At 36.8% G+C, this 14780-nt stretch overlaps 1 protein-coding gene across 1 annotated transcript in view; it reads left to right on the top strand.

Annotated features, from left to right (window-relative positions):
• The window catches only part of EXOC6B (exocyst complex component 6B), a 694448-nt gene that overhangs the window by 350184 nt on the left and 329484 nt on the right, over positions 1 to 14780 (top strand). The window contains exon 19 of the mRNA XM_030920515.1: positions 5698 to 5832. Within this exon, the coding sequence (XP_030776375.1) occupies positions 5698 to 5832 (135 nt within the window). The remainder of the gene's footprint in view (positions 1 to 5697; positions 5833 to 14780) is intronic.

Genomic DNA, 14780 nt, shown 5'->3' with positions numbered 1-14780 from the left:
GAAACTAGCTAACACGATTGTACATTTTGTTTTTCTTTCTTTCTTTTTTTTTGAAATGGAGTCTCGTTCCGTCTCTCAGGCTGGAGTGCAGTGGCCTGATCTCGGGTCAGTGCAACCTCCACCTCTCAGGTTCAAGCAATTCTTCTACCTCAGCCTCCTGAGTGGCTGGGATTACAGGTGTGTGCCACCACACCTAGCTAATTTTTGTATTTTAGTAGAAACGATGTTTCACCATATTGACCAGACTGGTCTCGAACTCCTGACCTCAGGTGATCCACCTCAGCCTCCCAAAGTGCTGGGATTACAGGCATGAGCCACCACGCTCAACCATGATTGTATATTTTCTTAAATCATATTTTGCTGGAAGCTGCAATATATCAGTTCATATCAATACTAGTTCTAAAGAATTGGGTACATTTTCATCTGATACTTTATAATTTACAGTAGTATTTATGTTTAATTATTTATAATATGTTGAAAGAAGTTCAGAGTTCCTTCTAGTGAAACCATATTGGGTATTTGTATTTTTATGATCACAGGGCACTTCTGTGATGTAGTGCACTATGCATACCTAATATGGTCGTAGAGACCTGAAGAAATGAACAGTGCTTTGCATTTATTCTTTACTTTTAGTATAATTTAGATTGATGACCATATGATTCTATCCTCTCATTTTCCACATTCCATTCATTTCCCCTCTGGTTAACAGAAGTGATATTGCTCACTTTGTTACCATGTTTTATACTTAAGTCTTGTCAAATATAAACTTTGTACTTTATCTTGGAATTTGTAACCAGTAGTTTCATGTATTTTAGTATTTTAGGTATTTAGTATTTTAGATGTTTAATCATTTTATAACATGATATAAATGAGCGGTTATAAATTGAGTTATAAAATGAGTGGTTGACACAGTTTTCTGTACCCTGATTAGGGTGAAAAGGAGATCAAATCCCTTGAAGTCTATGTGATAGCTCATTTTTGTGAATGAGAACCAATGCTACTATTTAGTTTTTTGTTTTGCAGATTTAACAGTTGAGAGGCCTTGGTGGTATGAAGAGGAGTGTGACTTCTCATTTTCTTCCTTTGGATTAGTCCTGTTGAAGGTTTATTGTACTGAATTGTCTGTTTTGGGAAACATGCTAAAAGCAGTTTTAATATATGCAGATGTGTATATTCCAGAAATAAGAGGGAATGGAAACCTCTTCTTGGAATTTAAGGCTTAGTTTTGAACTATGGAAGATGATGAAGATATTTTCTGGGGTTTGTCAAAAATAGAATGTCATCATGGTTCAGGTTCCACTAGGGTGTTTTGAGCAGGTTTGGAGGAGAAATGACCACAAGAAATAGGAACACTTTTACACCGTTGCTGGGAATGTAAATTAGTTCCCCCATTGTGGAAGATAGTATGGCAATTCCTGAAGGATCTAGAACCAAGAAATAACATTTGACCCAGCAATCCCACTACTGGGTATATACCCAAAGGAATATAAATCATTTTACTATAAAGACACATGTACATGTATGTTTATTGCCATACTATTTACAATAGCAAAGTCATGGAACCAACCCAAATGCCCATCAATGATAGACCAGATAAAGAAAATGTGGTGTTTATATACCATGGAATACTATGCAGCCATAAAAAGGAATGAGATCATGTCTTTTACAGGGACATGGATGAATCTGGAAGCCATCATCCTCAGCAAACTAACACACAAACAGAAAACCAAACACTCCATGTTCTCACTCGTAAATGGGAGTTGAACAATGAGAACACATGGACATAGGGAAGGGAATAACACATACCAGGACCTGTTGTGGCGTGGGGGATGAGGGGAGGGATTTTTTTTTTTTTTTTTTTTGAGACAGAGTCTTGCTCTGTCACCCATGCTGGAATGCAGTGGCATGATCTCGTCTCACTGCAACCTCCAAATCCCACATTCAAGTAGTTCTCCTGCCTCAGCCTCCCGAGTAGCTGGGACTACAGGCACGTGCCACCACGGTTGGCTAATTTTTGTGTATTTTTAGTAGAGACAAGGTTTCACCGTGTTAGCCAGGATGGTCTCCATCTTCTGACCTCGTGATCTGCCCGCCTCGGCCTTCCAAAGTGCTGGGATTACAGCTGCCATGCCCGGCTGAGTGGAGGGATCTTTAAGAGGACGGGTCAATAGGTACAGCAAACCACCCTGGCATACATATACCTATGTAACAAACCTGCACGTTCTGCACATGTATACTGGAACTTAATGTAAAATTGAAAAAAAAAAAAAAAAAGAAATGACCTCCACGGTGTGCTATGTGCCTTTCTCATTAGATTTTCTCTGATACAAGGAAGGAGAGACAGAAAAATTTTCTAATTTTTAATGGTTTTTCACTTAAGTGACTTGTGTTATTTACTTGTGAGAGATAGTCGTTTGATTTATAATGTTCATTTTTGACAATTCTCATAGAACTTTATGTAAGAGATAATCAATATTTGATCTATTGTTAGTTTTATGTCCCTGAAATAATGTTTAGGACAGTTTGGATTACTGCAGTGTTATATATTATAAGAGACTGGGAAGTAGTCGTTAAAAATATCATCAAGGGAGCTCAAACTCTGATGGAAGTTATCTGAAATTGCTTCATTTTATCTTTCAATTTGAAATTATGCCCAAAGCATCTGGTTTTACATTAGTAAATGCCCTTGTAAGGATTTTGGTAGCTGTCATTCAGGAGAAGTTATCACTTAGACCTCATTAACAGACAATATTCTCTCTGAAAATGACATGGTATCTACTGTAATCCTAGAGTGTCTTAATAGTCTATTCTATGCTCAGCAATGAAACATTTCAAAAAGTGACTGACAGCCAGTTGATATAATTCATGGTGATCTTTTGTGTTGACAGATCTTTAAAAAGTCATGCGAAATTACTACTGCACCCAGTGAAGCCACCTCCCTTTTTTTTCTTTAACTGCCAGTATCCTGTAAAACAGGATAATTTTCTCTTTGACTGCCACTGTTTTTTATTTCAATAACATGACATGATTCCTCCTTATTATTAGGATTTCTTTTGACTGACAGAATGTGTTTCCATAGGTAATACTGATTTTAAAATAGAAATGTTTCAGTTCTCAAATTAACTCTCTTAATTTTCTGACTCCCACATCAAGACAACCTTGCCAGTAGCCACCTTCCCACTCAGGAAGACGAATTATTTAATCCACACAACTTAAATATTTTAAAATGATTTTAGTCTTCCTCTGAAGGAGAAAACGCTGAAAGCAAGAGGGTGATGAATTGCTTATTTTGGTGGATATTTTTTCCTAGAACACTCCAAAGTTAAAAGGTTGTTGTTTTTGGTAATTTTATAGGATGTAGTAGTCTTGTGTTCAAAACTCAAAATTTCTGAATTCGAACTGTGGAATGAATGGAAAGGAGAGCTGATGTATATGAACTTGTCTGATGAGTTGTGGGGGAAAATACAGAGATCTAGTCCCAGTGTTGACCTAACTTTTCATCTAAGAGAATTTATTGGAATTGTATCTCTGTGTTTTTGCCCTTTGTTATTGTGTTTCAAAGTAGTTATTTTCCTAAGATTGTCAGGATGATCCTTAGTGGAGTAGAAGATACTCTTTTTCTTAGTTGAAACCAGTACTGAAACATTGTCATTATGAATTGACATGTATTTTTTGAGAATGAAGTGTGTGCTTTTATCCTGTGCTGGATGATGTGGAAGAAGTAAGAATGTATTTTCTGATTACAGTCCTATTTGTATTTTTGTTTAATATTCCACAGCATGATATGATTCTTACTGAAATAAAATTCCAACTTTTTAACATTGTTTTGAATTATCATGGATTGTAAACCATTGTAGTACCACCCCCATCTTTAGTTCCAATTTCTGCTTTGTGTCATATGCCACCATCCACCACCCCCCCTCCACCCTCTTGGCTCACTGTCTCACTAGACCAAAAGACCTAGATTAATTCATTGCCTTACATGCCAAAACTACCCCCTACCTGCCATAACCTCACCATCAGGCATATTTTTGTGAAAATGCAAAGTAAAGATGTAGAAAAGAGAGACAAAAAAAGAGTTCCATTCTATTTCCTGTTTGTATTTCTTTTAAACTCTAACGAATATGAACAGTTTGGATAGTTTAATAGTTAAGAAATAAGTAATAGATACCACTTTTTTCCCTCTTCTTTTTACAGACAGTAGAATCAGAGCATATTGGGGTCTAGTTGATTGCAGGCCCTGAATCTTATATTTTAGTCTAATGTACACAATCTTGCAGCACTTCAGAGCTGCCATATTATGCTTACGCTAAAGGCACTGGCAGAGTCATTTAGATGAGTCCATAACTGGAAGGTACAGGACGTAGTATTAGTTCCATTTAGGCTATATGATCTAAAGAAAATCACTTCATTTTCATTTCTGTTATAATAAAATGGAAGTTATAATTATGTCCCTTTAACTACTTTTCCAAGTTTATGGGAAAACAGTGTAGGAAAATGAATCACAAAGTTAATCTTTAGAATCCTTAATTCTATACAGACAATAATAGTTATTCTTTATCTTCCTCTTTAAGTAATTTATAGAAGACAACTTTTTATTTTTATTTTTATTTTTTTTACCAGTACTGTCTTTTTAACAGTCTGTTCTATGTAAGAAAAGGGAAATAGTGTTAATAGCAGAATATTTAATCCTCACAATAACTCTGTAAAGTAGATATTATTATTGACATTTTACAGATAAGGAAATAGGGTTATAAAAGTAAAGAAAATCTCCCAAGATCAGAAGGTAATAATAATAAAGTAAGTCATTAATTCCCTGGTTACTTTCATTTTGATGCCCATGTTCTTTCTTCCATAAACTGTTGTAGTTTATTAACATATTGTAATCTCTCCTAACATCTCTCTGTTCATTATGCCTAATTTTGAAATGTCTTGTTGCCATTTTAATGATTCCTATTCTTTTGGTTATCATTTATTTGTTTAGTTCATTTGGCAATGTTTTAGTTGGAAGGCATCATGCTAAACAGTAGCAATTTTTGTTCTTAGTCTAATCTTTTTAAACAAAAGAAAACATACCTTTAGAATACAGTGATTAGTTGTTCCCATAATACGGGAAAATACAAAAGGTTTTGAAATGCTAGGATGGCTGTATTAGTCCATTTTCATACTGCTATAAAGAACTGCCTGAGACTGGGTAATTTATAAAGGAGAGAATTTTAATTTACTCACAGTTCAGCATGACTTGGTAGGCCTCAGGATACTTACAATCATGGTGGAAGGCAAAGGGGAAGCAAAGGACTTCTTCACAGGGTGACAAGAAGGAGAACTGTGAGTAAAGGGAGAAGAGCCCCTTATAAAACTATCAGATCTGTGAGAACTCACTCACTATCACAAGAATGGCATGGGGGAAACTGCCCCCATGATTCAATTACCTTCACCTGGTCTCTTCCTTGATATGTGGGATTATGGGGATTACAATTCAAGATGAGATTTGGGTGGGGATACAAAGCCTGACCATATCAAAAACTTCCTAGAAGCAGTAACATGAAAGCCCATGCTTTAACATACCCCTTACCAGAATGTGGATGGCCTTTTCCATCATGTCTTTCATTTGTCTTGTACTGGCAGATTCATATTGAACCATTCATCCTGGGGTGAGTAGTCAAATGACTTTTACCTGTATTTGTTGTTTTCTAGCTTGTCCAGATTATTATCAATACAACACATTTGGAGAAATCCTGTAAGTACTTGGAAGAATTTATCACCAACATCACTAATGTGCTTCCAGAAACAGTTCACACTACCAAGCTGTATGGCACCACAACTTTTAAGGTGAGAGGCCCTGTGGTACGGTGGAACTGCTTCTGGTGTATACAGTCTGGGACATTCTACCTAACATGGCTTTGTTTCTGCAAGATAGTTTATAGCATGCTCTTGAGAATAAGTGTTTATGATATGTTTGGTTTCCCTTCTCTATTTTCTTTGAAGAAATAAATACCGGTCCTAGTTTTTGGGTGTTTAAACAAAACAAAACAACTACAACTGTGTTTGTAAACCCTTCCTCATGCTTTGTACATGTAAATCACTATTTCCTAAGTTGAGCCCCCATCAGTCAACAGTTCTTAAGTATGATCTAGGTAATCATAGTTATGGCTGACATTAACATTCATTAAAATTTTCTAAACTGTCCCCTGCTCTCTGTATCCTGTGACCAATGTTTTTTTTCTTTTAACCAAATCTTGCTCTGTTGCCCTGACTGGAGTGCAGTGGTGCAATCTTGGCTCACTGTAAACCCTACCTCCTGGATTCAAGCAATTCTGATGCCTCATCCTCCCAAGTAGTTGGGATAACTGGCGTGTGCCACCATGCCCGGCTAATTTTTAGTATTTTTAGTAGAGATGGGGTTTCGCCATGTTGCCCAGGCTGGTCTCGAATTTCTGAGCTAAAGTGAACCACCCACCTTGGCTTCGTAAAATGCTGGGATTGCATGCATGAACCACCATACCCGGCCCTGTGATCAATTTTTTAATCTTACTTTTTAGTGAGCAATTTCTGTCACTGCTTTTCTAGTTAGCAATTTTATAATTTCATATGTCCACAGCACTAGTTTTGATCCAGAGCTGAATCAAATGACAGTCAGGTAGAACAAAAGAAGGATTGACGGTAGATGAGTTTCTGGAGGGTAAATGCTATAGCTCACAGCAGCTTTAATAAACTCCTTCATATTATGTGAGCTTTAAATAGGTATTAAGCAGTAAAAGTAATAGGACAACATCTCAAACATTAAAAAAGTAGATCTAACATATAGGCTACTTATATGGTTTGATTTTTTGTTTATATTGTTATTTGATTGTTTTAGTTTTGAAACATATTCTATGTCACCCTTTTGAAATCCAGAAATTAATATTAATTAAATGTACAGTTGCAGAGTTGGAACCGTGATTTATGTCCCCTTTTGTCTGCTTTTTCCCATCATCTTATCCTTTTTCTCTATTTTTGGTACATTCTTTTAATTGTAGGTGCAAGAGAAGAAATCAAATTTGATTCATACTGCTATTATGCTTTTTGACAGATAAAAATTTTTGGTATGACTTACTGTTTTTCTATTGTTTGAAAAAAATGCAATGTTGAATCAGAAAGTATTCTTTATGTATCTATGCGATTAGTTCAACTGCTAGGTTAAGTTACACATTCATTAAATGACTATAAATTCTTTGTTTCAAAATGACAATAAAATTACTTAAAATTCATTACACATAATATTATGTTCATATCGTGACTTCCTAATTTTTCAATAATGTCTAATGGTATTAATTTTGATGTTGTTTTAGTGAGGAAAAGAATGATTTAATAAAAAGGCCCTGAGAATGAGTATGAAAATACCACAAAAGCTTTCAGAGCTTCAGAATGACCTCAGGCAGTTTTATAGGAATTATAATTACTCTCAAATACTAGTATTATTATGGAGCTTGGGCATTAGATTTATCAAAAAAAATTTCTGTATTTGCTCTTCTGTGAAAGCCAAAATTTCTCTAGGAAAGAAAATGTAAAAGAAATAGTTCAGTGTTAAGTAGATAATAGGGAGTTAGGGAATTAGAACGTGAGGTTCATTTGTCTATCCAATGGAGAATATGTGGTATCCACTGATACTCTTTCTGTCAACCTGTCTCAATTTTTTTTATGTCAATAGCTTTGCAAATTATGTTCAGAAATTCTCTCAAAGGATGGCTTGTGTATTTTGTTGTTGCTCTAGCATGGCATGAAAAAATGCTGAGGGAAAATTAAAGGCAGACAGGAAGCCATAGGGGCTGAACAGCCAGTTAAATACTTAGTGAAGGAGAAGTTCTGGAGACCACTAAAGGTCATGTTGACAGTGCTTATTGGAAACACTGATTGCTTAAAACACACTGAAAATTTATTTTTACCAGGGCTGTTTCAGACTAGCTAACCCAGAACTCAATATAAACATGGCAATTATAACAGCTACATGTTGTGTATTTTCCTAAGCTACTGTTTCCAGAAAACTTTCCCTTGCAGATGGAAACCTTTATGCTGGAAAAGGGGTAGAAAGAGTCTGAAGGTCTTTAAGGTATTTTCTTGCAGAGTTCCCTCTTATTTCTGCCATGTGTGACATAATCAAGCTGGCGTCCTTAGCTTTCCTTATTCATAAGATTTTCCTCACCCTCTTACAAAAGAGAATGAAAGTGTTTATTAATTTACTCCATAATAAATATTGCTTGCGTATCTACTGTGTAATCATCTGGTAGATTCTTGGGGAGAGACAGAAAAAGTACTTTGTCCCTGGACTTAAAGTTTGTGATTTACAGAGAAGACAGCCACTATACTGGAATAATACATTAGATATATTCAATCTCTCATTTATTTAACAAGTTTTAATACAGTATCTACTACAAATCAGGGAAAGTTTCAGGCATGAACAAAAAAGTGAGTCTCCTGACTTTACAGAGCTTATATTTTAATGAATTAGTGGATGATAAACAAACAGAAAAATTCTAATATAATGGCAAGTAGTGATAAGAACTAGGAAAAAATAAATGACCCAAAAGAAGTGAGAAATTAAATCATTTGGATTTCTGATGGATATGCATTCCTGTCAAAGGGAACAGCACAGTGGTAGGTATGGGTGTGTTCAAGAAATAGTAAGGGGGTCAGTCTGGCAATGATGTATCTATCACTAATGGTATGGATGATAAGAGATGAAGTATTCAGGAGTTAGATTATTTCTGGCCCTGTAGGCCATTGTAAATACTATACATTGTATTCTGAAATGAGATGCAATGTCATTAGAAGATTGAATTGTGGGGGGTAATGATCTGAGTTATTTAATGTGATACTCGTTTTTATGTGGAAATAAATATATTGTAATTTAATAAAAGGGGAAGAAGAAAGGCTAATTGGGAGGCAGTTGCAGTACTGCAGGCAAGAGATAATGGTCACTTGGACTAGAGTGGTAGAGGTAGAAGTGGTAAGAAATATTTTTGAAGGTATGGATAGCAGGTCTTAGTACTAGACTGGGTGTTTGTATTAAGAGAAAGACAGGAGTCAAGGGTAGTTCCAAAACTCTTGAACTGAACAAACTGGATGAATACTGTTTACTGAGACGGGGAACACTTAGAGAAAAATACATTTGAAAAGCAGAAATACGATCAAGACTTCCATTTTTGATACATTAAGCTTGATATATTTAATGATAGCTATATAGAGGTATTAAATTAGCAGGACAAAATCATAGCTGGAGATAAAAATTTAGAGTTCACCAGTGTAAAGATGGTATTTGATGACATAGGATGGATTTTCTTCTGGGATTTGAGTATACATAGAGGAAAGGTGTGAGGATTGAGCTCCAGGGAACTTCAAAATTGACAGGCTCAACAGAGGAGAATTACAAAGAGGATGAGGTTCCAGCTTTAGGACCTCCAAAGAAGACTTCCCAGACAATTACAAATTGGAATGGATCTTGGAACCAGCAGGATATTTCTAGGGAGAGAATGGATATAGAGGGAGTAAAGGATATTTTAACTTCATGTGCAAAGATTAAATGATAAAATAAAGCCAGTATTCAGCATAGAATTAGAGTGGCAGTGAGATACAGAAGTAGATAAATGCCAACCTGAGAAGCACTTTGTTTTATATTAATAGATAATGTGGACTTTATTCTAAAGTCTTTGAAAGACTTCAAGTGAGGGATGTTGCATTTAAAAAAACAAACATTCTACTGTGCTTCATTGAAAGGAAGGGAAGAACTAAAAAAAGAAGGAAAAGAAAAGACGAAGGAAAGGAAGGAAAGAAGGAAGAAATAACAACATCAATCACATTACTCACAGTTCAGAATGAGAGGAATTGACTTCTAAAAGACGTTGTGTAACTCTGTGCTAATAAATTTGAGGATCTATAGGGAAATAGATATGATGTGATAAGGAAAAGATATGAAAGAGGAAAGCTTCAAGATGGCTGACGAGGTATTTCATACTCGCTTCCTCCACTAAGAAGAACCAACATAATGAGTAGATGATCACACTTCAGATAGATCATCCAAGACAGAACACTGTAATTCAACAGAAAAGTGACAGTAAATGCCTAAACCAAGAAAGGGGAAGGAGGCCGGGCGCGGTGGCTCAAGCCTGTAATCCCAGCACTTTGGGAGGCCGAGACGGGAGGATCACGAGGTCAGGAGATCGAGACCATCCTGGCTAACACGGTGAAACCCCGTCTCTACTAAAAAATACAAAAAACTAGCCGGGCGACGTGGCGGGCGCCTGTAGTCCCAGCTACTTGGGAGGCTGAGGCAGGAGAATGGCGTAAACCCAGGAGGCGGAGCTTGCAGTGAGCTGAGATCCGGCCACTGCACTCCAGCCTGGGCGGCAGAGCGAGACTCCGTCTCAAAAAAAAAAAAAAAAAAAAAAAAAAAAAGAAAGGGGAAGGAAATGAGGCAGTCTACTCAGTAGGATCAGCTGGGAGCTGAGGGAGACTCCTTAATACGAGGAAAAGGTTAATAAGAAACTTTCAGTGGTTTCCATTTCCACTATGGACTCCTGAAATCCTGGCCACAGGAGAGTCTCTTGACCCTCACTTGCCCTGAAACTAACATTGGAAGATGCTGAGAGACTGTGTGATGGCACTGGTCCAGGGAAGGAGCTCACACCGAGTCTCACACATTCTGTGAGACCTAAGCAGCTATAGCAAGCAGCTATCTTAGAGCCTTGCCTCCAACAGATAGCACATTATCCTGGAGACCACTGCTACTGAGAAGCACACTTGCTGCCTCCCAACTTAGATGCCAGCGACCAGGGGCCACCCACACCAGGGGCTGAGATGCTATCACAATGCATGCTGCTGCCATTGAGGCTGAGGCATGAGCAAGGTGTCAGCTACTGCAGAGGGGCTGAGGAAAGAGTGCCACTTGGGCTGTGGTGAAAATGGTGTGTGTGTTTTCCACCTGCTGACCTAGGTTGCCCGGTACTGAAGGTGGCATTGCCCTCCCCAGTGGCAGGGAACTAGCACAGCTGCTGCCACCTACCATCAGAGCATATCACTTTTCTAGGGATTCCCTCACCACTAACTACTACATCTGGTGCCTGTACTCATTATCAGAGGGCATGAGGACAAGTTTGGCTCAGCTTTGCCCTGCCACCCCCAAACCCCTGTGCCAGAGCACACAGGAAGCAAGAGGATCACCTAGCCCTGTCCACCACAATTGGCACCTGAACAGTCTTCCCAGGTGCCTGAGATCAGGCCTACCCACATGACTGCTACTACCACAGCGGGTACCTACCTGCATGCACCACCTGTGTGCCTGAAGACCAGCCCACTCAGCTGAATACAGCCAACACCAATACCAGTGTGAACCACTTGGGACTAAGAGGATGATTCTGCCACTGCCATTGTCATCATTCACATAAAGCTGGCTGCCCAGGGGTTCATGAACATCCCCACCCACCCCACCTGCTATTGTCACTGCTGGCATCCAAATAATCTATCTGGAAACTCAAAAATTGGCCCATCTAGACTCACTAATAATGGTGCCAGACCAACCTGGGGCCTAAGGACACACATACTTAGCCACTGATGCCATCACTGGGGCTCAAAGACTGACCTACCTGGTGTTACAGTCCCCAGCAAAACCACAGCCTCATTTAATAATTGCACCCTGAGCCACTGAAGAAATTATAGATACCACTGGTACTATTTATACCTGAAGGAATCTTACAGAGTTTACACTATTGCACTCAAAATCACAACCAAAGTGTCCTACGCAACTAACAGCATAGATACATCTTCTGGAAAATGTCCTCCCCTACCAGAGCAAATTTAAAAAATTGCAAGAAGTGGCTGTTATAGTAAATGTACAGATATGAATATAATGGTACAGAAAATAAGAAAAAGCCAGGACATATGACACCTCCACAGGAATAATTCTCCAACAACAGATCCCAATCAAAGATAAATTAATGAAATCTCAGAAAAAGAAGTTAAATGATTGACTCCAAAGAAGCTCAGTGAGAAACATGAGAATTCTGCAAAACAATACAAAGAAATCAGAAAAAGAATGCATGATATGAATAAGAAATTTGCTAAAGAGATTGATACCAAAAATGTAACCAAACATAAATTATGGAACTGAGGAATTTATTAAATGAAATGCAAAATGCGTTCAAAAGCTTCAACAATAGACTAGATCAAGCAGAAGAAAGAATTTTAGATCTAGAAGATAATTCTTTATACAAAATAAAAGTAAAAACAATTAAAAAAAGAGCAAAGCCTTTATTACATACGGGGCATCATAAGAGACCAAATTTTCAAATTATAAGGGTTCCAGAAGGCAAAATATAAAATATCTAGTGAAATTATTCTTCATAAATGAAGGAGAAATAACATCTTTCTCATACAAGCAAAAGCTGAAAGAATTCATCACCACTACACTGGCCTTACAAGAAATTCCTCAAGGGAGTTCTAAACTTGGATATAGTGAGTGACATTTGCTATCATGAAAACACACAAAAGTATAAAACTCACTGGTAAAGCAAACAAACAAATGAAGAAGAGAAAGGACTCAAATAGTATTACTGTAGAAAACCACCAAACCACAATAACAAACAGTAAGAGAAAAGGAAAGGAACAAAGAATACACAAAATAACCAGAAAATAATTAATACGTTGAAGGGACAACCTCACATATCAATAATAATTTTGAGTGTAAATTGATTAAATTCTTTACTTATATAGACTGCTCGAATGGATTAAAAAAAACCATGATCTAGCCATATGCTGCCTACAAGAAACATAATTTACCTTTAAAGATGCATATAAACTGAAAATAAAGGAATAAAAAAAGTATTTCATGGAAATGTTAACAAAAAATGAGCAGGCATACTATACTCATATTAGATACAACACTTTAAATAAAAAACAGTAAGAAAAAGACAAAGAAGGTCATTGTATAATGATAATGGGATCAATCTAGCAAGAGGATGTAACACCAAATCCATATTGGCATCCAACACTGTAGCACCTAGATTCATAAAGCAAATATTGCCATATCTAAATAAATAGATGAACTCTGATAAAATTATGGCACTTTAATACCCCACTGCCAGCACTAGACAGATCACTGAGACATATAATCAGAAAAGAAACATTCATTTTAAACTGGACTTTAGACCAAAAGGACTTAGCAGACATTTAGAGGACATCTTATCTAACAATGGCAGAATACACATTCTTCTCATCAGCACAAGGAACATTCTCCAAGATAGACCATATATTAAACCACAAAACAAATCTCAACAAATTTTTAAAATTCAAAATCACATCAAGTATATTGCCAGATCACAATGGTAGAAAACTAGAAATCAATGCCAAGAGAAACTTTGGAAACTATAGAAATAAACGGAAAATAAACAACATGCTCCTGAACAACCATTGGTTCAATGAATAAATTAATAAGAAAATAAATTTTTTGGAACAAATGAAATGGAAGCAACATATCGCAACCTGTTGGACACAACAAAAGCAGTACTTAAAGGGAAGTTCATAGCAATAAGCACCTACATCAAAAAAGCAGAAAGATTTCAAATAAATAATCTAATAGTGTACCTCAAGGAACTAGGAAAGCAATAACAAACTGAATCCACACTATCAGAAGGAAATAATACAGATCACAGTAGACCTGAAAAGAAAAATATGGAAAGATGAATGGAAAAAAACGTTGGTTCTTTGAAAAGGTAAAATTGATAACAACCACTAGCTAGACTAACCAAGAAGAGTACAGCAAAGACTCAAATAAAATTATAAATGAAAACAGAGACATTATAATTGATACCACAGAAACAGAAAAGGTCATCAGGGACTATTATGCTAACCAGTGGAAAACCCATGGGAAATGGATGAATACTTGGAAATGTACAACCTACTAAGATTGAATCAGGAAGAAATGGAAAACCCGAATCGACCAATAACAGGCAGTGAGATTGAAGCAGTAATAGTATCTGAACAAAGAAAAGCCCAGAACCAGGTGGATTCACCACAAAATTCCACCAAACATATAAGAATAACTCATACCAATCCTCCTGAAACTGTTCCAAAAGATTAGGAGAGAGAATTTTCCCTAACTTATTCTGTAGGGCTAGCATTACCCTGATACCAAAACCAGACAAGGAACAACAAAAGAAAACTGCAGACCAATATTCCTGATGAAAATAGATGCAAAAGTTATCAGCAACATACTAGAAAACTGAATTCAATTAAAAGATAATATACCATGATCAAGTGGGATTTAGACCAGGGATGAAAGGATGGTTTAGTATATGCAGAGAAGTAAATGTGAAACTTCACATCAACAGAATGAAGGGCAAAAACCATATGATCATCTTGATAGATGCAGAAAAAGCATTTGATAAAATTCAACATCCCTTCACAATTAAAACTCCCAACAAGCCAAATATAGAAGGAACATACCTCAAAATAATAAAGGCCACATATAGCAGAACTACAGCTAACACCATCCTGAATGGGGAAAGGTTGACTGCCTTTCCTTGAAGAATGGGCAAAAGGTGGAACCATTCCCCAAGATGAGGATGGTCATTCTCACTACTCCTGTTCAACGTAGTATTGGATGTCTGAGCTAGGACAGTCAAAGAAGAGAAAGAAATAAAAGGCATCTAAATTGGAAAACAGGAAGTCAAATTGTCCTTCTTTGCTGATGATACGATCTTTCATTTAGAAAAACTAAAAGGCTCCATCATAAAACTCTTAGAACTGAA

This window comes from Rhinopithecus roxellana, chromosome 17 (assembly GCF_007565055.1).
Source record: "Rhinopithecus roxellana isolate Shanxi Qingling chromosome 17, ASM756505v1, whole genome shotgun sequence".
Classification (NCBI taxonomy): Eukaryota; Metazoa; Chordata; class Mammalia; order Primates; family Cercopithecidae; genus Rhinopithecus; species Rhinopithecus roxellana.
This window is presented reverse-complemented; position numbering and strand designations above follow the sequence as displayed.